A 26,620-nucleotide genomic window follows, 5' to 3' on the forward strand; every position below is an offset into this window, starting at 1 on the left:
AGGTCAGAGTGTGCCCCAGACCAGCCCTATTGCCAAGCTAAACCCTGTTATTGACAGTCTGGGTACGTTAAGAGTTGGCGGGCGCTTGAACAAGTCCACCCTTACAGAGTCGGAGAGAAACCCTCTCATTATTCCTAAAAATCACCATGTTACTACCCTGTTAATCCGGCACCACCATAAAATGATTATGCATCAAGGCAGACATTTCACTGAAGGAGCAATAAGATCCGCGGGTTACTGGATAGTGGGAGCTAAGAGACTCATTTCTTCCCTACTTCGCAAGTGTGTTCAGTGTCTTAAAACGAGAGGGAAGTTGGAGCAACAACAAATGGCAGACCTGCCAGCAGAAAGGTGCAGTACAGAGCCGCCATTTACCTACGTAGGTCTGGATGTTTTCGGGCCATGGTCAGTCACAGCGCGTAAAACTAGAGGAGGCCTAGCAAACAGCAAGCGATGGGCAGTGATGTTTACCTGCATGAGTGTGCGTGCTGTACATATAGAGGTAATTGAATCAATGGACGCTTCCAGCTTCATTAATGCGTTAAGACGGTTTCTAGCAATAAGAGGACCAGTGAAACAATTGAGGTCTGACCGTGGTACAAACTTTGTTGGGGCATGCAGGGAGTTACAATTAGATCCTGCATTAGTGCGAAACTGGTTGACGGAAAACAACTGCAGCTGGGTCTTCAACCCTCCTCATTCCTCACATATGGGTGGGTCTTGGGAAAGGATGATTGGCATAACCCGCAGGATCTTGGACTCTATGCTTATGGATTCAAATGCTGTGAGGCTGACTCACGAGGTGCTGACCACCCTCTTAACAGAAGTAGCTGCCATCATTAATTCCAGACCTCTTGTACCAGTTTCTACAGACCCAGAATCTCCAACTATATTAACCCCAGCCATCCTGTTAACACAAAAGTTAGGAGGCATACCCAGCCCTCCTGTTGGCCCATCTGACAATATATATAAGAGCCAATGGAAGCGTGTGCAACATTTAGCTAACTATTTCTGGAACAGATGGAAAAGGGAGTATCTTGTTCTGCTACAGGAACGAAGAAAGTGGCAAAATAAAAGTCCAAATTTGCAGGAAGGGGACATTGTCTTAGTAAAAGACCAGGACCTTACTCGTCCTTACTGGCCTATGGGACGGATTGATAAGCTCATTCCCAGTGATGACGGCAGTGTTAGAAAAGTAAAGGTTATACTCATTAAAGATGGTGAACCAAAATCATTTTTGAGGCCCATCCACCAAGTGATTTTGCTTTTGCCTACTGAGGAATAGTTCTTTGTTAACTTCATCAGTTCACGGCGGGAGTTATCCTGTGTCGCTGTGAATTCTTGGATTTGCAACCCTGTGGATTACAGTTACACTTTGGATTACAGTTTGTTGTTCTTTTTCCATGAGGCTTTCGCCAGGAGGCAGCCTCACACCTTCATTACAACTTGTTCCTGTTTTGCCTTTTTGCCCTTTTTATGAACAAAGACTACAACTGTTCTTTTTGCATATTGTGTCTATTAAAAGTGCATCTATTCATGCTTTTCCTTTGCAGCTATTCCATGGACTTTGGGCATTTTCCAATGCAGTTAATAAAGGAGTAAAATCCCTTGGATTTTAGGCGAGGAGTGTGCTGCCACGCAGTGGCAGATTCGAATGTATTTACATTATTATTTTGTCTGGTTTTTCCTAGTTGTTCTGTAAATGCATTCGGTTTGTATTGTATTCTTATTTGTTATGATTTGTTGCCACCCAGTGGTCATCTTGGTGTTCAGCATGTATATGTGTATATGTTAATTACCTGGGTGGAGACTTTGCCTTTCCGGTTAGTTCCAGTGCCTCTTCCTGTCTGTGTTTTTTCTGTTATTGGAACATCGTGGGAAGACATACTTTCTGACCTGGCAAAGGAATTGTCTTTTTACCTAGTGGACCGTGATTTGCTTCAAGGCAAAATAAACTGCCAAGTAATCTACTCTCTGACTCTTTGTCTTGTGGATACGGATGTACTAGAAGAATTCAGGTACGACTCGAGTAATATCTGCATGCAGTTTCCCACACATGGCAACGTTCTCATGAGGCTGAGCATAGGACAGTCCATACGTGAGGGACGCGTGACAGAATAGTGTTCACTGAAGGGGTTAACTAGTGGGGCAGTAAATATGTGTACTTTTATTGTTTTTGTTTTTTTTATTTGGATAAAGAAATGTATTTATTGGAACAATTTTTTCTTTATTTAGAAATATTTTTTTACACATGTAAATATATATATTTTTTTACATTGCCCCAGGGGGGACATCACATTATAGTGAAAGATCGCTGATCTGACACTTTGCAGTGCACTGTGTCAGATCAGCGATCACACAGGCACTGCAGGGAGGCTTCCCGACACCTTCTCTGAGCAGGCGCTTGAAAGCCACCTCCCTGCTGGCCCCGGAAGGCCCCTCGCGGCCATTTTGGATCCGGGCCTGCAGGGAGGAGGAGGTAGGAGACCCTCGAAGCAATGCGATCACATTGCGTTGCTCCGAGGGTCTCAGGGAAGCACACAGGTAGCCCCCACCCTGCACGATGCTTCCCTGTGCCACCGCAATGCTGCAATCAGCTGACACCCGGCGGCGATCGGCCACGCTCCCCCCCCCCATCAGCGTGGCTGATCGCGCTGGAGTACTATCACTTGGAATTAAGTCCCAGGTCACCTCGATGGGATAGTACGTCCAATGGGATTAAGGGGTTAAAAAAGTTGCATTTCAGGAATCGGTCTAAAACATCTAAAAAGCCACATTAACATAAGAATCATAAAACTAAACCACAAGACAACTTGAAAAAAGCTCAAATCGTTTTATGAATTTGTTGCAAATCATGTCACTCGTTTAGAGGTCTTCACTTTAAAAAAAATGGCGCAAATTAAATGATAAAAAGGGTTCAGAGATTTTTGAGGCGTTCAGAAATCACAGCTCAGATTTATCATTGCTATTTCTCCAGTTTTCTGGAGTAATTTGCTCTACTTTTGGTGGCTATAGTATTTTTTTCCTATTTGGCCCAGATTCAATACCAGTGCGTCATACACTGATCTTGATGAGAAGTGGAGTGCAAGGCCCCTGATTTATTAAGTGACGCACACCTCTTAATGAATCAAGTGGTGCATAAACTAGTGGCCGCCTTCAAGTGCGCCTCGATATTAAAGGGAACCTGTCACCATCCCCCCCCCCCCCCCCCCAAATCTACATTCCGTAATGCTGTAGATAGGCCCCCGATGTGTCCTGAAAGATTAGAAAAAGAGGTTAGATTATACTCACCCAGGGGCGGTCCTGCTGGGGTCCGGTCTGATAGGCGTCGTGGTCCGTTCCGGGGCCTTCCATCTTCTTACGATAACATCCTCTTCTTCTAGTCACGCTGCAGCTACGGCGCAGGCGTACTTTGTCTGCCCTGTTGAGGGCAGAGCAAAGTAGGGCAGAGCAAAGTACTGCAGTGCGCAGGCGCCGGGAAAGGTCAGAGAGGCCCGATGCCTGCGCACTGCAGTACTTTGCTCTGCCTTCAACAGGGCAGACAAAGTACGCCTGCGCCGGAGCCGCATCGTGAATGCAAGAAGGGGACGTCATCATAAGAAGATGGAAGGCCCCGGACCGTGACGCCCATCTTATCGGGACCGCCCCTGGGTGAGTATAATCGAACCTCTTTTTCTCATCTTTCAGGATACATCGGGGGCTTATCTACAGCATTCCAGGTTTGCAGTGTCTATCAGCGTAGTGTGCAGAGGCTAGAGGCGCTACCACGAGACAGGCCAGTACACCAGGAGACTAGAAGGGCAACAACCCAGCAGCAGGAGCGCTAACTCAGCCTTTGTGCAAGGAGAAACAGGAGGAGCACTGCAAAATGACCTCCAGCAGGCCACAAATGTGCATGTGTCTGCACAAACTGTTAGGCTAGGCTCACATTTGCGGTTGAGTCCGCAGCGTATCGTCCGCAAACTGAGAACGCAGCATTTTTTATCCATGTCAGCTTACTCATAACGGGGGAAAAAACGCAACGTTTGCACGTGTTTTTGCATGCGTTCTTGGTTTTTATGCGCATTCGTTTGATAGGAAATAAATTTTCAAGGAGAATCCCAAATGGGCGTGGCTCATGGGATTTCTGTATATAAACCCTTGTACAGATGAAATCCTCAGATTTTGCTCCTGTATCCTGCATCAAGATGGATCTTCACATGGAGAGTTTCTATCGGAATCTGGATTTGGATGCCAACTTGTTTCTTTTCATTTGCTTGTGAGCAAGAACGGAAAAGAGAAAAATAGAGAAGACTGCGTCGGAGCTTTTGGCAGCACCTGATTCTTGAACTCCGACAGAGCCGTGGAGCCTACCACTCCTTATTCAGTGAGCTCTGTGAAAACCCAGAGAAATATTTCGAGTACACGAGGATGTCTCAAGACAGCGTCATGAAATTGCTGGTCCGTGTACAAGCAGGCAGGACACCCAACTCCGTAGAGCGATTCCTGCTGCGGAACGTCTGCTGGTGACACTAAAGGTACCTTCACACTGAACGATATCACTAGCGATCCGTGACGTTGCAGCGTCCTGGCTAACGATATCGTTCAGTTAGACACGCAGCAGCGATCAGGATCCTGCTGTGCCATCGTTGGTCGCTGCAGAAAGTCCAGAACTTTGTTTCGTCGCTGGACTTCCTGTAGACATCGCTGAATCGGCGTGTGTGACGCCGATTCAGCAATGTCTAAACTGGTAACCAGGGTAAACATCGGGTTACTAAGCGCAGAGCCGCGCTTAGTAACCCGATGTTTACCCTGGTTACCATCGTAAAAGTAAAAAAAACAAAAACTACATACTTACCTTCCGCTGTCTGTCCCCGGCGCTGTGCTTTCCTGCACTGGCTGTGAGCGTCGGCCAGCCGGAAAGCACAGCGGTGACGTCACCGCTCTGCTTTCCGGCCACTGTGCTCACAGTCAGTGCAGGAAACCACAGTGCCGGGGACAGACAGCGGAAGGTAAGTATGTAGTGTTTGTTTTTTTTACTTTTACGATGGTAACCAGGGTAAACATCGGGTTACTAAGCGCGGCCCTGCGCTTAGTAACCCGATGTTTACCCTGGTTACCGGCATCGTTGGTCGCTGGAGAGCTGTCGGTGTGACAGCTCTCCAGCGACGCTGCAGCGATCGACATCGTTGTCGGTATCGCTGCAGCGTCGCTGAGTGTGAAAGTACCTTTAAGTATATAATATTTAAATATTAACACCTGTCATAATTCTTATTCTGCAATGTACTTAATATTTTTCCCTTTTTATGTTTTGCAAAAAACTGTCCTAATATCTAATATATAAAGCTGAATGTGTAAAGCTGAATGTGTGTATGTGTGTATGTCCGGGATTGGCATCTGCACCGTCGCAGCTACAGCCACAAAATTTTGCACAGTCACACGTCTGGACCCCGAGAGCGTCATAGGCTATGTTGTGAGGCGAAATTTTAACCCCGCGCGTTCCAATTCACCAAACAATTTTGCCCCTATCTACATAATGGGGAAAAAGTGAAAGGAAAAGTGTTGGAGGCGTCGCAGCTACAGCCACAAAATTTTGCACAGTCACACGTCTGGACCCCGAGAGCATCATAGGCCATGTTGTGAGGTGAAATTTTAACCCCGCGCTTTCCAATTCACCAAACAATTTTGCTCCTATCTACATAATGCGAAAAAATGAAAGGAAAAGTGTAGGAGGCAAATTGACAGCTGCCAGATGTGAACAAGGGGAACTTAAAGAATGAGAGCGATGGCGCCAAAGAGTATATACCGTACAGTTGCTAAGGTGGGGCCCTGACATGGGATACTCACCACACACGGGGATATAAACACACACAAAATGCGCCACACACTACCACATGCTTGAACACATATTACCCTCAGCACACATTTCACCACAAATACACCAACCTCGCCACATAAAAGTCGAAACACAAAAGTCGCCACTCAACACTCGCCACGCACAGAACTCGCCACATGCAAAAACTAGGCTCTTGCAAAACTCACCACAAGTGCAAAACTCACCTCATGGAAAACTCGCCACACGCAAAACTTGCACACGCGGAAAAATTGCCACATGCACAAAAGTTGCAACACATGCAAAAGTTGCCTCACACAAAACTTTCACATACTCAAAAGGCACCACACATAAAACTCGCCACGCGCAAAACTCGCCATGCGCACAACTTGCTGCACACAACTTGCTACACTAACCTCTCACATGCAACTCGACACACAAAAAGTTGCTACACGCATGTTGCCACACAAAACTCATCTCACAAAAGTCGCTACATGCATGTCGCCACACGCAACTCAACACACACAACTTGACAAACGAAACTCGCCCTAAAACACACCCAAGTCTGGTATTATCCTTCGAAAATAAAAGTCTGATTAATAAGCAGACAAACTACAACAAATGTACCATATAGGAAATACGGCAGCTGTCAGTCACATGACCTGTCTATTATGTGTATGTGTGAGCTAATATATACTGCCAGGGGGAGGGCTTCCTGTTGGCTGGGGATTTATCAGGCTGACAATTTAGCTTACAAATACTGAGGTAAAAATACTGAGCAAATAACGTGTGAACAAGGTCTAATACAGGAGGAGATGACACACAGATATATACTATATACAGGAGAGATGACACACAGGTATATACTATATATAGGGGAGATGACACACAGCAGGTATATACTATATACAGGAGATGACATACAGGTGTATAATATATATAAGGGAGATGACAAACATGTATATACTGAGGTGAAAATGAGAGGTGTGAGGTGAAAATGAAAAGGTGTGAGTACAAAATGAGAGGAGTGAGGGAAAATAGTGGAGTGATCAGAAAATGACAGATGTGAGGTCGAAATGACAAGTGTTAGGGGGGAATGAGAGGAGTGAGGGAGAAAATGAGAGATGTGAGGGGGAAAATGAAAGATGTGATTGGGAAAATGAAAGGCATGATGGGAAAATAAGAGACGTGAGGTGCTATAACTAACCACAGATATTTACTATGCCCAGGCAACGCCGGGCTCTTCAGCTAGTTATTGTTATAAAAGCCATGTCCTTTTTTTGTTTTTTTTTCTCTGTTTTACTAAACCCCAGTAATAAATATTATTGTTCTGATTTTTTTTTTTTTTTTCTTTCTCTGTTCGGAAGATTCCTGGCTACCGGAGAGAGCCTATCATTGCTCCATTTCCAGTTCCAGATAGGAATTTGCACACTGGGATTGTTTCAGACACCTGCCGGGCTTTTTGGAATGTTTTCCGTGAGGAATTTATCCCCCTACCCACCACGGAAATCTGGCAGGAAAATGGCGATATATATTGGCAAATTTGTAATTTCCCCAACTGTTTGGGAGCAGTGGATGGAAAACATATTAGAATTACCAAACAAGCTGGAACTGGATCAGAGTACTTTAATTTTAAAAAATATTTTTCCATAGTGCTCATGGCGAGTGCAACTGCGGACTGTAGGTTTGTCGCGGTGGACATTGGATCTTTTGGCCGTGGTAATGACTCACAGACAATTAAAAACTCGGACATGGGCCAACGGTTGCATGGAAATCATTTCAATTTCCCCCTGACACAACCTCTTCCCAACACTCAAGGCCCGTCAATGCCATTTGTTGTGGTTGGGGCCTTTCAGATGTGTGGAACCTCCTGAAACCATACTCCAGTCAGGACTTGACACACACAAAAAGGATTTTTAATTACAGACTGACTAGGGCTCGAAAAAGAGTTGTGTGCCTTTGATATGCTTGTCTCAAAATGGCGCATTTTAGGGACAGCCATTAATCTCAAAATTCAGACAGTCGATGAAGTTGTCAAGGTGTGTGTGGTTCTGCACAACTACATAATGGCTAAAGAACGACCCCACACTGAACTTGATGAACCTGTTTCTAACCCATTGCGAGATTGCCATCATCACCCTCTCAGGACAACAGTTGAAGTTGCCCAAATGGGGCATACATTTGCGTCCTACTTTGTTTCTGAGAGTGAACATCTCTCCGGGCAAGATGAAATGGTTTAGTGTTCTTGTAATGTAATGTTATGTACCTTTTATTAAAATGTACCTTTAATGTTTGCTGAAAATAAAACACCTCTATCTAAACACCTGTTCCAAGTGCCCTCCATATTAGAATAATTTTTTTTTAACTTTAATAAGGTGATCACTCGTTGATAACTACAGTTTTTATAAAATCCACTCGCTGTATCATGCAGATTGCATGAGACCGGGATTGGATTATAACCAAATGGGGTCATGTAACCCATGCTTTACACTACACCTCTTCTCTGTGAGGTCAGTGCTATGGTAGGTGACGTTAGATTGGCTCCTTCGTCTCTTCAGTCTGCTTTTCTATAGTTCTATATATTAACCCCTTCATGACCCAGCCTATTTTGACCTTAATGACGTGGCCGTTTTTTGCAATTCTGACCAGTGTCCCTTTATGAGGTAATAACTCGGGAACGCTTCAACGAATCCTAGCGGTTCTGAGATTGTTTTTTTGTGACATATTGGGCTTCATGTTAGTGGTAAATTTAGGTAAATAATTTTTGCGTTTATTTGTGAAAAAAATGGAAATTTGGCTAAAATTTTGAAAATTTTGCAATTTTCAAATTTTGAATTTTTATTCTGTTAAACCAGAGAGTTATGTGTCACAAAATAGTTAATAAATAACATTTCCCACATGTCTACTTTACATCGGCACAATTTTGAAAACATTTTTTTTTGCTAGGAAGTTATAAGGGTTAAAATTTGACCAGCGATTTCTCATTTTTACAACGAAATTTACAAAACCATTTTTTTAGGGACCACCTCACATTTGAAGTCAGTTTGAGGGGTCTGTATGGATGAAAATACCCAAAAGTGACACCATTCTAAAAACTGCACCCCTCAAGGTACTCAAAACCACATTCAAGAAGTTTATTATTATTATTCACGTACTTCACAGCAGCAGAAGCAATATGGAAGTAAAAAATAAACATTTAACTTTTTAGTCACAAAAATGATGTTTTAGCAACTATTTTTTTATTTTCCTAAGGGTAAAAGGAGAAACTGGACCCCAAAAGTTATTGTCCAATTTGTCCTGAGTACGCCGATACCTCATATGTGGGGGGGAACCACTGTCTGGGCGCACGACAGGGCTCTGAAGGGAAGGAGCGCCATTTGACTTTTTCAATAAAAAATTGGCTCCAATCTTTAGCGGACACCATGTCGCGTTTGGAGAGCCCCTGTGTGCCTAAACATTGGATCTTCCCCACAAGTGACCCCATTTTGGAAACTAGACCCCCAAGGAGCTTATCTAGATGCATAGTGAGTACTTTGAACCCCCAGGTGCTTCAAAAATTGATCCGTAAAAATAAAAAAGTACTTTTTTTTCACAAAAAATTTATTTTAGCATTAATTTTTTCTTTTTCACATGGGCAACAGGATAAAATGGATCCTAAAATGTGTTGGACAATTGCTCCTGAGTACACCGATACCTCATATGTGGTCACAAACCACTGTTTGTGCACACGGCAAGACTCGGAAGGGAAGGAGCGCCATTTGACTTTTGAATGAAAAATTAGCTCCAATCGTTAGCGGACACCATGTCGCGTTTGGAGAGCCCCTGTGTGCCTAAACATTGGAGCTCCCCCACATCTGACCCCATTTTCGAAACTAGACCCCCCCAAGGAACTTATCTAGATGCATAGTGAACACTTTGAACCCCCAGGTGCTTCTAAATTGATCTGAAAAAATGAAAAAGTACTTTTTTTTCACAAAAAATTTCTTTTAGCCTCAATTTGTTCATTTCCACATGGGCAACAGGATAAAATGGATCCTAAAATTTATTGGGCAATTTCTCCTGAGTACAATGATACCTCACATGTGGGGGTAAACCACTGTTTGGGCACGCGGCAGGGCTCAGAAGGGAAGGAATGCCATTTGACTTTTTGAATGAAAATTTAGCTCCAATCGTTAGCGGACACCATGTTGCGTTTGGAGAGGCTCTGTGTGCCTAAACATTGGAGCTCCCCCACATGTGACCCCTGATGAACCTACATAGGGGAAACGCGTTGAGTAAAGCATACTGTATGCTATAGATAAGCTTATATGAGAAAAGCATACCTAATGCTGTAAGATAATACATTTGGTCATTGAGGCTAGGGAAGTTTTTTGCACTTTTTTCTGCACTATTTTTGCACTTTTGTCTCTGCCTTATGGGCTCACCTGCCTTGGCAATTTTTTCATTATAGACTAATTTTTGGTCTGTTCCCCCCCCCCTTTTTATTTTTTCTATTTTAGGGTTTAATAGGGACAGTCGACGGGAGCAGGGGCGCCATATGCGCAGGATATTAGGGTGCCAACCCCCGCAGGCAGGTAGGGCGTATCTGTAGGTACAGTTTAGTTTTTTCTGGTGTAAGGTCTTATATGTGCAATATAATAAACGAGTGTTCAACTATACCCTTGTTGCACAGCCTTTGAATTGCACAATAGATGTATCTTTAATATACGTGCAATATTATCTTTTTTTCTCTTAGTCCTAGTGTTATTTTGTATGTCTTGTCTGTCTGTATGGTCTGCTGAGTGGTACCCTATTTTCCACACGATAGGGCTTATTAGGGTCAGATTGGGCTAGTCTACGTTGAGCGGGGGCGCCAATGCGCAGGTTCTATAGGGTGCCAACCTCCACTGCAAGGTAGGGTACAGATAGTTGGCCCTATAGGGTTTTTGTGCACTCTGTATCTTTATTAGCAGCCATATGTGTTTTTATAGGTCGTGTATGTTGTATTGTTTTAATATTTGAATTAGTAAATGTTAAGTTTTATTGGTGTCATTTACTGTACCTTAAAAATGGTGTCATATGTCGGTGAACTGCTAAAAATAGGACACTTCATTTGATTCTCTGTGAGACCCCTACTCTTCTCCATCTACACTTTCGGCCTAGGACAGCTCATAGAATCCCACGGTATGCAGTACCATCTCTACGCTGACGACACGCAGATTTACCTATCCGGACCTGACCTAACCTTCTTACTTAACAAAATCCCGCACTGTCTGTCTGCTATTTCAGCCTTCTTTTCTGCTCACTTTCTACAACTGAACATGGACAAAACAGAATTCATCATCTTTCCCCCATCTCACTCTACCCCTCCACCAGACCTATCCATCAATGTCAATGGCTGCTCACTTTCCCCAGTCCCACACGCCCGGTGCCTCGGGGTGATCCTCGACTCTGCCCACTCTTTCAAGCCACATATCCAAGCCCGTGCCTCCTCCTGCCATCTCAAACTCAAAAATATTTCCCGGATCCGTGCTTTCCTTGACCGCGACACCGCTAAAACGCTAGTGCATGCCCTTATCTCCCTCCTCGACTACTGCAACCTCCTACTCTCTGGACTCCCCTCTAGCACTCTGGTACCACTCCAATCCATCCTACACTCTGCTGCCCGACTAATCTCCCCGCTATTCCCCAGCCTCTCCCCTCTGTCAAGCCCTTCACTGGCTTCCTATCGCCCAGAGACTCCAGTTCAAAACCCTCACAATGACATACAAAGCCATCCACAACCTGTCTCCTCCATACATCTGTGACATGGTCTCCCGGTACCTACCTACACGCAACCTCCGATCCTCTCAAGACCACCTTCTCTACTCCCCTCTCATCTCTTCTTCCCACAACCGCATCCAAGATTTCTCCCGTGCTTCCCCCATACTCTGGAACTCTCTACCCCAACACATCAGACTCTCGCCTACCATAGAAACCTTCAAAAAGAACCTGAAGACTCACCTCTTCCGACAAGCCTACAGCCTGCAGTGATCCTGAAGATACTGAACCGCCACACAACCTGCCCTACCCTCTCCTAGTGTTTCATCACCCATCCCCTGCAGACTGTGAGCCCTCGCGGGCAGGGTCCTCCCTCCTTATGTACCCGTGTGCCTTATTTGCTCATGTTTAATGTACTTGTCTATATTTGCCCCGTATTCACATGTAAAGCGCCATGGAATAAATGGCGCTATAAAAATGTATAATAATAAAATAATATTGCCAACAACATGTATTTATTGCTCATGAGGTTTGCACAACGGGTAAATATGAAAAATCAAACATTTTAGACTTTTAATGTGCATAATGAAACCAGCAGGCTGTAAAAAACACCAACGAATTTGCATCTTTTCTGGCGAAACTGCTTTGATGAATTGGGGCTTATTTGTTGGCCCATGAAGCCGTTTTGGCGTTAATACGGTTTCTATTAAACCGAGGTGTTTTCATGTATGCAGCGATCGCCGGCAGAGCCTGAAAGAAAAGGGAGAATAAAAAAAATAAGTTATTTTACTCACTTTATATAGGGCGATTCACTTGCTACTTTACCCAGAAAAATTGCTGTAACTTTGAAAACACAATCATACTGAAATTTTAAAATGTATACACCCTTGGTTCATGAGAAATGCCCATCGTTTGCATTCAATTTGGAACAGCACGTGCTTACATGCAAAATAAAATAAAAAAAAAAATATCCACCTCCAGTGACAAACCAATGAAGTTGTTGTAAGCAAAAAACAGGATTTTTGGTTGCTTACCGTAAAATCTGCTTCTCGGAGCCTTCATTGGGGGACACAGGAAACCATGGGGTGTATGCTGCTGCCACTAGGAGGCTGACATTATGCAAATAAAAAAAGTTAGCTCCTCCTCTGCAGTGTACACCCCACCAACAGGAAGTAGGATATTCAGTTAGTGGGAAAGCAGTAGGAGAAGCAACGTGTAAAAGAGAACGAAACTCAAACGTTAATAGTATAACACAATAAACAGAGCTGTTCAACTTGGGAGGGTGCTGTGTCCCCCAATGAAAGCTCCGAGAAACAGATTTTACGGTAAGCAACCAAAAATCCTGTTTTCTCTATAGCTTCATTGGGGGACACACGAATCCATGGGACGTCCCAAAGCAGTCCCTGGGGCAGGAACAGCAGTCAACTCCAATCTAGGTCGGAGGAACTCACCATCGTCGCCTGCAAGGTCTTCCTACCTAAGCCGGCATATGCCGAAGCTAGGAATGGAAGTTTCGCGAACATGTGGAGGACCGATCATCGGTCTGTAGGGGTGGAAGGCAGAGGCCCTATATGTGCACCACCGGGAGGCACCCACTGCCCGGGTAGAGTGCGCCTTAAACCTGGAAGGAGGAGCTCTGCTCTGACCTGGTAATTCTAAACATTGCTGACTGGATTTAGCGGGTATACATTGACTTGGAGGTCGGAGGGCCTCTCTATGCCGAACCCATATACGGAAAAGGGGGAGGGGCGGTCTTAGCTGGATAGATGCACGTCGCCCTGACCCAGTAGCGTGATGAGAGAACGCTACGAAGGATGAGTCTGAGCAGGAAGAAGGGAAGAGAATCAAGCATGATTGACAGAGCTATGGAGAACCTCGGCAAGGTAAGGGCAGAGCACTGAACCTGTGATCCACAGAATGTACAAAACTACTGCCACAGACTCTGGAAGTGGTTGAGAGCCTGAAGGGAAGGTATAAAATGAAAATGGACTCGCCCCTCACAAAATTGCAGGAATGTCCGATGAAGAAAAGGAGTACCTGAATAAAAGCTTTCATAAAATAAAGGAAAGCACATGCGGTCCCAAGAGAACTACGAGGTTTAGCCCGAGGAAGAAGAGAACTTGTCCCTCTGATGACCTCCTTAATAATTGGTTCAAGTTAGAGTCACACTGATGGAAACCCTCGGAAGGCAAGCTGGTGAGGGACTTCCTAGAGCAGGGGTCCCCAACCTGTAGCTCGGGAGCCACATGTGGCTCGCGGTCCCAGGAATTGTGGCTCACGACTGTCTGCCAGCTTGGTGCATTAGCTCCAGGTCTAGCAAACAGGTATGAAGAGTACATTTCAAAATTGTGAATTTTTGAGTAGCCCAGCACAGAAGATCAGATCTGGATGCACATATACTGGTCTTAAGAGGTTTAGAGATGTTTTAGGTATGGTACACTGGAGGATGATACTACCTATTAGAGGAGGTTCTTGAAGCTGGATGCAACAGTGTGTTAGGAGTCCTTTATTGGGAGAATACTGAATTGGGGCATTGTGGGAACCCCTGGATCTCAGTGTACTGCTTTGGAGGGATTTCTGTGGAAAAGCTTTGGTCGACACGACTTTGAGGGGAACAGAAGCAGAATGCTGCTCGTGACTACCTCTCAGAGCTGAATGTGGCTCGCGACCCTCTCTCAGTGCTGAATGTGGCTCTCAAGGTCAAAAAGGTTGGGGACCGCTGTCCTAGAGGATAAGTTCGCTTGCCACGCCTTAAGCAAATTGGTCCTTCGGATGGGCACGATATTGCTGGATGTCCAAGCAGCACCTGCAGCGGCATCCGCGGAGGCGGATACCATGTACTTCCTTGCAAGAGTAAATTAGTCCGCAAGGACAGCGATTTCCTCCGATCGGACTCCATGAAGGATGCCCTGATGGAGCAGCTTAGCCCATGCGTCTATAAACTCTGCTGCCCAGGTGGAGACAAAGGCAGGGCACAATGTTCTGGCGGACACTTCAATGGTAGACTTTGCCATGGACTATTAGTCAGCCGTTGGTATCCTTGAGGGATGCTCTCTCTGGGAGAGGAGGACTATCGGTGGAAAATCTGGAAACCGGAGGGTCCAGAGACGGAGAAGAGGTCCAGTTCGTAGTAAGCTCAGGAGAGAGGAAATATAGGAAACCGAGACGCTTCCCTCTTTGGAACGGCTGGACTAAGGAGTCCAAGAGAAAACCCAGGAAAGACCATTAAATTGAAAGGACAAGAAAAGGCTTGAGAGTAGGGTACTGAGAACCTGCTAGAGAGCAAAACGCTGAGGACGTACTGTAGGGGACCTCGGGTGAAACCCTGGATCTCAACCCAGCAAAGTAGGCCCTGCTACATCAAATAAACAGCTCAGAAAGGGGGAAGCGTTTGAAGAGACAACCTCTTGCCCGTCTAAGTAGATAGAACGTAGACTACCGGACGACTCCTCAGACTCAGATCCATCAGGAAGCCAAATTTATGCGTACAGGGATGAAGATGGTTAACAGGGACTATGGAAAATGTTGACAAGATGGGCATTGATAGGCACAATAGGATATGAGCAGTCAAAGGAGGAGAGTCCATGGAAAACCTGGAGTATGTCAATTCCATGGGAAGTTGGCCCTAGGATAGAGTACATAGACCCCAGAAAAAAACTTGACTGCCACAAGGAACATCCTTACCTATGACGACCTGAGTGACCCTATCCGTCCCGGACCCACTGGAATGGGGAGAGGATTGTAGTCTGTGGATCCACTTACCCAAGTATAAGACACCACACAAACGAGGATAACAGTGAAAAGGATACGAATCTTGCTGAAGGAAAGAACGTATTATCACAAAAACCCATCATTTGATCCAGGTGTGGAACAGCCTTCTACACTGGACGATCCTTGCACAGAGTAAGATCCAATTCCTATCCGAGGTGGGAGAACCTGTTCCTGGCACGGTCGGAAATAAAATCCCGGAGCTGCTCGAGGTTTAATCCAGTGTCTGTAAGAAAGAAGAGGTAAGTACTGACAAATAGGAAGCTCTGTATTGAGGTAGTTCAAAGGCCCCTAGAATAGTGCCATGAACAATCATGAGTCAAGGTATTATATGGGCTCTGACTCCGCAAGAGACAGCCAGAACGTATAATACTGTAAATCATATATGATAGGAGTAACGCACTGGATGGTGCAGATAGACCTAGGACAGCACTGTAAACTGACCTACTGGATAGTTAGTGGTAGGCCCGAATAGCCAGATGGAGAGGAAAGGCCCCTGGGGAGCAACACGCAATTAAGGCCCAGTGCGTGGCTGAAGAAAAACTGCAACCAGTCGGTACCTGACACCAGCGTGTCCAACCTACCTGAAAGAGGAATGGCCACTTATGCTGCCACTGAGATCCATCCTGTGGCACTGAGATCCACCTTGTGGTACGTGGTAGATCTTCTGTTTAGCTGTTAATAAACCACAGACGTTATTGACCATGAAACACACGGTAAAAGTTGCGCCTCTGACTCACCTGAAAGCGGATTGTAACCAAGTGATGAATACCAGGCACCTCTCTCTTGAGTGGTGACTAGAGGGGAGCCTAGACACATGCTGCAAAAGACCCTTAAGAGTGATAGAGGGCGTTTCTGACTCACCTGACTCAGGGGCAAAAGAGCAGGACCAATGCAGCAATCGATCTCGGGCACGTCTAAACCACTGGAAAGACGGCAGTTATTGACAAAAGGTGTCTGGAAGAGGACATCTAAAACCTGGATAGCGGACAGAGTACTGCTGCTATTGAACGGGAGGAATGTGAAGGAGAGTGCATCTGACCTACCTGAATACAGTACAGAACACCAGTACCACTGCAGTGGTCAATCCAAGACTCGTCTGATCCGCTGAAGATCCGACAGTTTCAAATACCGTACTGTACCTGGAAGGTGGTGCGTGTGAAACCTGGATGGCGGATAGAGTCCTGCTGCAATCGGCTCTCGGTATCCTGTGACTAAATCAGCATGGAGAGAACCCTGGAGAAGGGTATAGGAGAGAGCTGATTCTGTGTTGCAGTCTAGGTCGTGATACCTGACGGCATTAGACAGAATAACAGCTTCCGCACCACGGAGTCTGTCTTGAAGTATGTCCTGCCGTGCCCATTATCCAGAAGGTAGAACAGTAGGCTTGCAAACAGGGAGACTAAACTCTACTCTGTTGTGCACCTGAGTTCAAACCTTTGCGCCTGCGATAGTGGTCAGGTTCTTTATCCACTGAGCCACAGCAGACATTGCTGAGAAATATGGACTATTAACCAGCTGGAAGTCAGGTCCGAAAACTGCAGTCGTGAAGTGGGTAGGAGCAGCTTCCCTCTCTGCGTAGAGCAGTGTAATGGTTGCATCCGGAGGGAGCTGCAGGGAGATGGCGGGCGAGTGCCTGTGAGCAGGAGATATGGAAACGTTTGATAGGCCAACGTTTGATATGCCAGGGCACTAGCATCACTGTGTGTAGAGGAATAGCCGAGCCTCACTCTGCTGAAAATCAAGGCACAGATTGCAACTGAAACCTTCTACGAAGTGAACGCCATATGGCAGGTTTTATAATGGTCCATCTCCCTGTGGAGGGTGAGGGGCGGACAGTGGCACAGATGACGGCAGCGTGGGGCATACTGCCATACCCCTGCTGGTAACGGCACGGCTCTAGGGCACTTATTACACCAGTGACTGCACAGCTCAAGAGTACTATTACACCTGTGACTACACGGCCCTAGGGCACTGAACGGCTCTAGAGTACTAATATGCCAGTGACTGCACTGCTCTGGAGTACTACTGCGCCAGTGACTGCACGGCTCCAGAGTACTATTACGTATTACGCCAGTGACTGCACGGGTCTAGAGTTCTATTACATATTACGCCAGTGACTGTACAGCTCTAGAGTACTATTACACCAGTGATAGCACGGTTATAGAATATAATTACACCAGTGACCGGCTTGCATCATAATAGAAATGATGGATTCTTACACCCATCACAGAACCTGCAGATAGTGTGGCCCTTTATTTTACTGTGCCTGACTTATACTTCATACCCAGCTTGAAACCTGGAATAAGCGCCACGTTTTACTGTGCGTGGCTTATAGTCCGCAAGATGCTTATCCTCTGGAGGGCCCTAAAACGCCGCAAAGGAATGCCTGGTGCCCCAAACCCATTGGAATTAAGGGTGAAAACCCTCTATCAAAATAAAGATTTCTAAATCTTTTTCCATGATCTATCTTCCTTCCTGAAGGGAGGAATGTACCTCCACATCCTGGAAAGATCGGACGTCCAAAAATCCAGTACTGTGTGACGTCCGTGTCTCCTCAAACCGACAGGCTCTGGTGGGCGAGTGTGTAGGAGACGGAGGCAGGACCAGGTCCGGATCACCTAAACACGCTTCTGTGTTAGGGGCTGGGGTCCTGCCGGTCAGACGAGGATACGGGGTGGCAGTACACGACGTACTCGGACTCTGCGTGGGAGTACAGTTGTGACCGTTCACACTGTATCCCTCCAGAAACCTGAAAAGAAACAACGCACACTGAGGTAGATATGGGTCTAATGAAAGACCCGTGTCCACCTCCTACTGACACTAAGCTAAACTGAATATCCTACTTCCTATCGGTGGGGTGTACACTGCAGAGGAGGAGCTAACTTTTTTATTTGCACAGTGTCAGCCTCTTAGTGGCAGCAGAATACACCCCATGGTTTTCTGTGTCCCCCAATGAAGCAATAGAGAAAAATATTTTCTTTATATTACCAAACATATTAAAAATTAAATAAATATAGTAAAACATGGCCATTTCTTTCTGATTTTGCTGTTGACGTCCGAGACTGGGATGGTTCCGTGCGATTCCACTCTACAAGACGAGGTACATCGTGATGTGGTGAGCTGACTTTCCATTTCCCATTCCCTTACAGTGAAGGAAATTATTATTTGATCCCTTGATGATTTTGTAAGTTTGCCCACTGAAAGACGAACTGTATAATTTTAAGGGTAGGTTAATTTTAAAGGGAACCTGTCACCCCCAAAATCGATGGTCAGGTAAGCTCACCGTCATCAGGGGCTTATCTACAGCATTCTGTAATGCTGTAGATAAGCCGCCGATGTTACCTGAAAGAGGAGAAAAAGACGTTAGATTATACTCACCCAGGGACGGTCCTGCTCCGATGGGTGTCTCAGGTCCGCTCCGGCGCCTCCCATCTTCATTGCATGACGTCCTCTTCTGGTCTTCATGCCGCGGCTCCGCCGCAGGCGTACTTTGTCTGCCCTGTTGAGGGCAGAGGAAAGTAATGCAGTGCGCAGGCGCCGAAAAGGTCAGAGAGGCCCGGCGCCTGCGCACTGCAGTACTTTCCTCTGCCCTCAACAGGGCAAAGTACGCCTGCGCCGGAGCCGCGGCGTGAAGACAAGAAGAGGACGTCATGGAATGAAGATGGGAGGCGCCGAAGCGGACCTGAGACATGCGGATGCGTCGTTTTGACGCGCCCGCTGATCGCAAGGGAATGCAACAAGTTGCGTTTTATGCGGACGGTGGGCGCGTCAAAACGACGCATCCGCATATACTGCGTACCAAATGTTAAAGATAGGTAAGCAGAATGCATGCAGAAATGAGGAGAGCGATTCCACCCGCGGCTGATAGTGACACATGTCAGCTGTTCAAAACAGCTGGCATGTGCCAGGAAAAACATGGGCTCAGTGCTGGAGCCCACATCAAAAGGGAGGAACACGACATGCGCAGTACATGTACGGCATGTCGTGAAGGGGTTAAAAGTGACAAAAAAAGACTGAATATCGACAGCAAGTCATTTTCACATTGCTATGAATCATGTTCATCCCCTGTAGTGTTTATTAGTGTTTTTCTGATTTGTTTTACGCTGAATCCAACTGAATGACTGTGTGCAGAAACAGGAGGTTTGAGATGACAGGTCAGAAATTATATTTTTATTCAGTGTACCCACAAAACTACAGTACAATCGCAGTAGATACAGCCAGAAACTGAAATTGTTCTATGATCTGACTGTCACATACTTTCATAGGAAGAAAAAATAAATGTTCCTTGCACTAAAAAGACAGACATTTGTAAACTCCATGAAGCAAATAAGATTTTGTACTTGACAAAAGTGTGAGAATTGTCCCTAGCAGAAAAAAGGATCAATGTTTGACTGCCCGCCGATTCTTTAATTAAGGGCCCCTTTCCACTTGTGAGGAAAACGGACGAGTGCAATCCGATAAAAAAATCGGATTGCACTCGGACCAATGTTAATCAATAGGTGACATTCCATTTGCGATTTTTTTCTCAGCCGAAATCGGACTGAGAAAAATCTGTGTTGGCTGAGAAAAAAAATCGCAGCATGCTGCGTATTGCTGCGATTCTCGGACGAGACTCGCCAATGCAAGTCAATGGGTGCGAGAAAAAAAACGCACAGCACTCGCACCATGCGAGTGCTGTCCGATTTTTACGCACCCGTGTCCTTAGAAAAGCCGGCAATTCAGCGTAGAGTACAGTAAAATCACACTGACAGGTTAGATTAGAGTAGATATATACACATATATATATATATATATATATATACACATATATATATATATATATATATATATATATATATATATATATATATATATATATATATATATATATATATATATATATATATACCTATTCTATGTCAGGGAGACACATATGTATATATATTATTACTTCATACAGCGTGAGATAGCTTTAAAGCTGGTAATTCAATTACCGGCTTTTGCTTTCTCCTTCCTAAACCCGACATGATATGAGACCTGGTTTACATACAGTAAACCATCTCATATCACCATTTTTTTTGCATATTCCACACTACTAATGTTAGTAGTGTGTATATGCAAAATTTGGCCGTTCTAGCTAGTAAAATAAGGGGTTAAATGGCGGAAAAAATTGGCGTGGGCTCCCGCACAATTTTCTCCGCCAGAGTAGTAAAGCCAGTGACTGAGGGCAGATATTAATAGCCTGGAGAGGGTCCACGGTTATTGGCCCCCCCCTGGCTAAAAACATCTGCCCCCAGCCACCCCAGAACAGGCACATCTGGAAGATGCGCCTATTCTGGCACTTGGCCACTCTCTTCCCATTCCCGTGTAGCGGTGGGATATGGGGTAATGAAGGGTTAATGCCACCTTGCTATTGTAAGGTGACATTAAGCCTAATTAATAATGGAGAGGCGTCAATTATGACACCTATCCATTATTAATCCAATACTAGTAAAGGGTTAAAAAAAAAAAAACACACACACATTATTAAAAATTAATTTATTGAAAAAATCACAAAGGTTGTTGTATTAATTTATTCTACTCTCAATCCACTCACTGAAGACCCTCGATCTGTAACAAAAAAATAAAAATAAACCAACAATATACATACCTTCCGAGGATCTGGCACGTCCAACGATGTAAATCCATCTGAAGGGGTTAAAATATTTTGCAGACACGAGCTCCGCTAATGCAGGATGCTCATTTCTGCAAAACCCCGGCGAATGAAGCTAAATATAGGTCAATGATCTATATTTAGCTTCATTTGCAGTGAGGCGCCCTCTGCTGGCTGTTCCTAGATCGTGGGAACTTTCCTAGAAAGCTCCCTGGCTCGAGATCATAGGAGGGCGCCCTCTGCTGGTTGTCCTCATATGAACTCGAGCCAGGGAGCTTTCTAGTAAAGTTCCCACGATCTAGGAACAGCCAGCAGAGGGCGCCTCACTGCAAATGAAGCTAAATATAGATCATTGACCTATATTTAGCTTCATTCGCCGGGGTTTTGCAGAAATGAGCATCCTGCATTAGCGGAGCTCGTGTCTGCAAAATATTTTAACCCCTTCAGATGGATTTACATCGTTGGACGTGCCAGATCCCTGGAAGGTATGTATATTGTTGGTTTATTTTATTTTTTTTGTTACAGATCGAGGGTCTTCAGTGAGTGGATTGAGAGTAGAATAAATTAATACAACAACCTTTGTGATTTTTTCAATAAATTAATTTTTAATAATGTGTGTGTGTTTTTTTTTTAACCCTTTACTAGTATTGGATTAATAATGGATAGGTGTCATAATTGACGCCTCTCCATTATTAATTAGGCTTAATGTCACCTTACAATAGCAAGGTGGCATTAACCCTTCATTACCCCATATCCCACCGCTACACGGGAATGGGAAGAGAGTGGCCAAGTGCCAGAATAGGCGCATCTTCCAGATGTGCCTGTTCTGGGGTGGCTGGGGGCAGATGTTTTTAGCCAGGGGGGGGCCAATAACCGTGGACCCTCTCCAGGCTATTAATATCTGCCCTCAGTCACTGGCTTTACTACTCTGGCAGAGAAAATTGTGCGGGAGCCCACGCCAATTTTTTCCGCCATTTAACCCCTTATTTTACTAGCTAGAACAGCCAAATTTTGCATATATACACTACTAACATTAGTAGTGTGGAATATGCAAAAAAAATGGTGATATGAGATGGTTTACTGTATGTAAACCATGTCTCATATCATGTCGGGTTTGTGAAGGAGATAGCTTTAAAGCTGGTAATTCAATTACCGGCTTTTCCTATCTCGCGCTGGAAGAAATATTATATTATATATATATATATATATATATATATATATGTCAGGGAGATTATATATGTATATATACCTATTCTATGTGTATATATCTACTCTAATCTAACCTGTCAGTGTGATTTTACTGTACTCTGAGCTGAATTGCCGGCTTTTCTAAGGAGACCCGTGCGTAAAAATCGGACAGCAACACGGATGTCATACGGATGTTGCGATAAAAAAAAAAAAAAAAAAAAAAAAAAAAAAATCGCATCACACTCGCATGGCACTCGCAGACGTTACATCAGTTTTTTCGGTCCGTAAATCGGACCGCTTTTTTCTCACACAAGTGGAAAGGGGCCCTTAGAGGCATAAATATAAAATGTACCTCAAATCTTGCATGGAAGTCCTGCAGGTTCTTGAACTTTTGCAGGCAGGTAGGATCCAATACATGGTGCTGATCCAGGACATCATACATCAGAAAGTCAACAAAAGTAATCTTTGGGATAGATGCAAATGCAGTAAACATAAATCGTGATGTATAAATTAATCAGCAAGACAGAAGTATACACTATATGGGCATGCAATCATCTTTACTACCCAAGAAATGATCTAATAGATTTACCTTGTCCCCAAGAAACCAGTGCCTTTCCCCCAAAAACTTAGAATATCTTGCCAATACAGTCGGGAGCTTTTCAAGGTATGGTCCCTTCAGCTCTTCCTGAAATATTGAAAGTCAAAGGATTATTTATACATTTTAAAATCAGCAGCCAAGCCCATAGTCTAGGCAAAGTGATGTGTACTAAGATGCATTACTGGTTCATATTTACACCATTCATACTATAAAACTCAGGATTTAGGCCGGGGTCAGACGACTGTATGACACGGCAAAGTGCTATGTGATAAAACATCCTATAGCACTCTGCCCAGTGTTATACTATGGGGCAGCTCAAATCTGTGATTATCATACTGATTCCACATGAGAGAACAAGCACACCATGCTGCAATTGGCAGCGAGGCTCTGCTCACTCACACCCATACAAGTCTATGGAAACATGCGAATCATCCGACTGCAATCTGATGTCATCACCGTGCTGTCCGATATATGCAGAGTCAGACCATGGAGGATTGAGAAATTAACTTTCTCCATCTCCTCAGCACCTGTGCTGTGATTCATTCGCTCATGCTAATCAGAGCACAGTAGCATGACACTCAGTTCACGCTCTCGGAGCAGGAGCCGAGTGTCATTAGAAAATCACATCCAACGCTCTCACATCGGGTGCCATACACTCGTCTGATTCCAGCGATTGGGCATTTTATTTAGAAACATGATTTTATTTATTTATTTTTTTAAAGAACAGCATTGGCTCTCAGTTTAGAAAATCAGAATTTAGGAGTTTCATATAAGTGCAAATGTTAAATCAGCCTTTAAAGCGAACCTGTCATCAGTTTTGGCCTAAGATTCGGCCACTGCCTTTCAGGGCTCATCTACAGCAACCTAAAAGATAAGAAAATTAAGCTTTACTATACTCACCCGGGGGGGCATTGCAGTCCGATGGGTGTTGCAGGTCCAGGTCTGGCGTCTCCCATCTTCTTGCGATGCCGCCCTCCTGTTGCTTCATCGATCCCCGGCATCGCGCTCCTGCTGGTTGCCTCATATGACCTCAAGGCTGGGAAAAAATTCTGAAAAGTTCCCACGCTCAAGGTCATATGAGGACAACCAGCAGAGGGCGACTCACCGCGAATGAAGGTAACTACAGGTCATTGACCTACTTTCTATTCATTCGCTGGGGTTTTACAGGCAGGAGCAAAGCTGCATTATAGCAGAGCTCCTGCCTGTAAAATAATTTAACCCCTTCAGATGGATTTACATCGTGGGACGTGACAGATAGGAAGGTAGGAGATATTGTTGTTTTTTTATTTTTCCTTTGTTACAGAGAGTCTTCAGGTGGATTAAGAGTCTAATAAAATATTACAACAACCTGTGTCTTTATTTCATTAAAATACTTTGTAATAACGTGTGTTTTTTTTAACCCTTTCATACAATTGGATTAACCCCTTCCCGACCTTTGACGCACCGTATGCGTCATGAAATCCTGTGCCGATCCGACCTGTGACGCAGCATATGCGTCATGGCAGGATTGGGCTCCTGCAGGCCGGGTGAAAGGGTTAACTGTAATTTCACCCGGCCTGCAGGGACAGGAGGAGTTGTACTTTAGCCCAGGGGGGGGGTGGCTTCACCCCCCGTGGCTACGATCGCTCCGATTGGCTGTTGAAAGTGAAACTGCCAATCAGAGCGATTTGTAATATTTCACCTAAAAAACTGGTGAAATATTACAATCCAGCCATGGCCGATGCTGCAATATCATCGGTCATGGCTGGAAACACTGATGTGCCCCCACCCCACCCATTGCCCCCCCAGCCCTCCGATCTGTGGTCCGCTCCCCCCGTGCTCCAATCCCACCCCCCCGCACTCCGACCCACCCCCCGCTCTCTGATCCACCCCCCCCCCCCCCCGCTCTCTGATCCACCCCCCGTTCTCCGATCCACCCCGTGCTCCGATCTCCCCCCCCTTATACTTACCTAGCCTCCCGGGGTCCGTCCATCTTCTTTCCAGGGCGCCGCCATCTTCCAAAATGGCGGGCGCATGCGCAGTGCGCCAGCCGAATCTGCCGGCCAGCAGATCCGTTCCAATGTGAATTTTGATCACTGTGATAAAACCTATCACAGTGATCAAAATTAAAAAAAAAAAAAACAGTAAATGACCCCCCCGTTTGTCACCCCCATAGGTAGGGACAATAATAAAGAATTTTTTATTTTTTTTTTCCACTAAGGTTGGAGTTGGAACTAGGGTTAGGGTTAGGGTACGGTATGTGCACACGTATTCTGGTCCTCTGCGGATTTTTCCGCAGCAGATTTGATAAATCCGCAGTGCTAAACTGCTGTGGATTTATCGCGGATTTACCGCGGTTTTTCTGAGCATTTCACTGCGGTTTTACAACTGCGATTTTCTATTGGAGCAGTTGTAAAACCACTGTGGAATCCGCAGAAAGAAGTGACATGCTGCGGAATGTAAACCGCTGCGTTTCCATGCCGTTTTTCCGCAGCATATGTACAGCGATTTTTGTTTCCCATAGTTTTACATTGAACTGTAAACTCATGGGAAACTGCTGCGGATCCGCAGCGTTTTCCCCAGCGTGTGCACATATCTTTAGAATTAGGCACACGGTGCGGATTTGGCTGCGGATCCGCAGCAGTGTTCCATCAGGTTTACAGTACCATGTAAACATATGGAAAACCAAATCCGCTGTGCCCATGGTGCGGAAAATACCACGCGGAAACGCTGCGTTGTATTTTCCGCAGCATGTCAATTCTTTGTGCGGATTCCGCGTTTTACACCTGTTCCTCAATAGGAATCCGCAGGTGAAATCCGCACAAAAAATACTGGCAATCCACGGTAAATCCGCAGGTAAAACGCAGTGCCTTTTACCTGCGGATTTTTCAAAAATCGTGCGGAAAAATCTCACACGAATCCGCAACGTGGGCACATAGCCTTAGGGTTAGGGTTGGGTTGGAATTAGGGTTGTGGTTAGGGTAAGGGGTGTGTTGGGGTTAGGGATGTGGTTAGGGGTGTGTTGGGGTTAGGGCTGTGATTAGGGTTACAGCTACAGTTGGGATAAGGTTTAGGGGTGTGTTGGAGTTAGAATTGAGGGGTTTCCACTGTTTAGGCACATCAGGGGGTCTCCAAACGCAACATGGCGCCACCATTGATTCCAGCCAATCTTGTATTCAAAAAGTCAAATGGTGCTCCCTCACTTCCGAGCCCCGACGTGTGCCCAAACAGTGGTTTACCCCCACATATGGGGTACCAGCATAGGACAAACTGCGCAACAATTACTGGGGTCCAATTTCTCCTGTTACCCTTGAGAAAATAAAAAATTGCTTGCTAAAACATCATTTTTGAGGAAAGAAAAATGATTTTTTATTTTCACGGCTCTGCGTTGTAAACGTCTGAAGCACTTGGGGGTTCAAAGTGCTCACCACATATCTAGATAAGTTCCTTGGGGGGTCTAGTTTACAAAATGGGGTCACTTGTGGGGGGTTTCTACTGTTTAGGCACACCAGGGGCTCTGCAAACGCAACGTGACGTCTGCAGACCATTCCATCAAAGTCTGCATTTCAAAAGTCACTACTTCCCTTCTGAGCCCCGACGTGTGCCCAAACAGTGGTTTACCCCCACACATGGGGTATCAGCATACTCAGAGAAACTGGACAACAAATATTGGGGTCAAATTTCTCCTGTTACCCTTGGGAAAATTAAAAAATTCTGGGCTAAAAAAATATTTTTGAGGAAACAAAAAGTAGTTATTATTTTCACTGCTCTGCGTTATAAACTTCTGTGAAGCACTTGAGGGTTCAAAGTGCTCACCACACATCTAGATTAGTTCCTTTGGGGGTCTAGTTTCCAAAATGGGGTCATTTGTGGGAGATCTCCAATGTTTAGGCACACAGGG

General features: G+C 45.1%; 1 protein-coding gene across 1 annotated transcript in view; it reads right to left on the minus strand.

Moving 5' to 3' along the window:
• Positions 1–12,044: 12,044 nt before the first annotated feature.
• LOC138669669 (glutathione S-transferase Mu 4-like) overlaps positions 12,045–26,620 on the minus strand; it is a 71,143-nt gene continuing 56,567 nt past the window's right edge. The window contains exons 6-8 of the mRNA XM_069756333.1: positions 22,732–22,827; positions 22,495–22,605; positions 12,045–12,301 (exon numbers count right to left, since the gene is read on the minus strand). Coding sequence (XP_069612434.1) covers positions 12,212–12,301; positions 22,495–22,605; positions 22,732–22,827 — 297 coding nt within the window. The 3' untranslated portion in view covers positions 12,045–12,211. The remainder of the gene's footprint in view (positions 12,302–22,494; positions 22,606–22,731; positions 22,828–26,620) is intronic.

The sequence above is a fragment of the Ranitomeya imitator genome, chromosome 3, assembly GCF_032444005.1.
Source record: "Ranitomeya imitator isolate aRanImi1 chromosome 3, aRanImi1.pri, whole genome shotgun sequence".
NCBI lineage: Eukaryota > Metazoa > Chordata > Amphibia > Anura > Dendrobatidae > Ranitomeya > Ranitomeya imitator.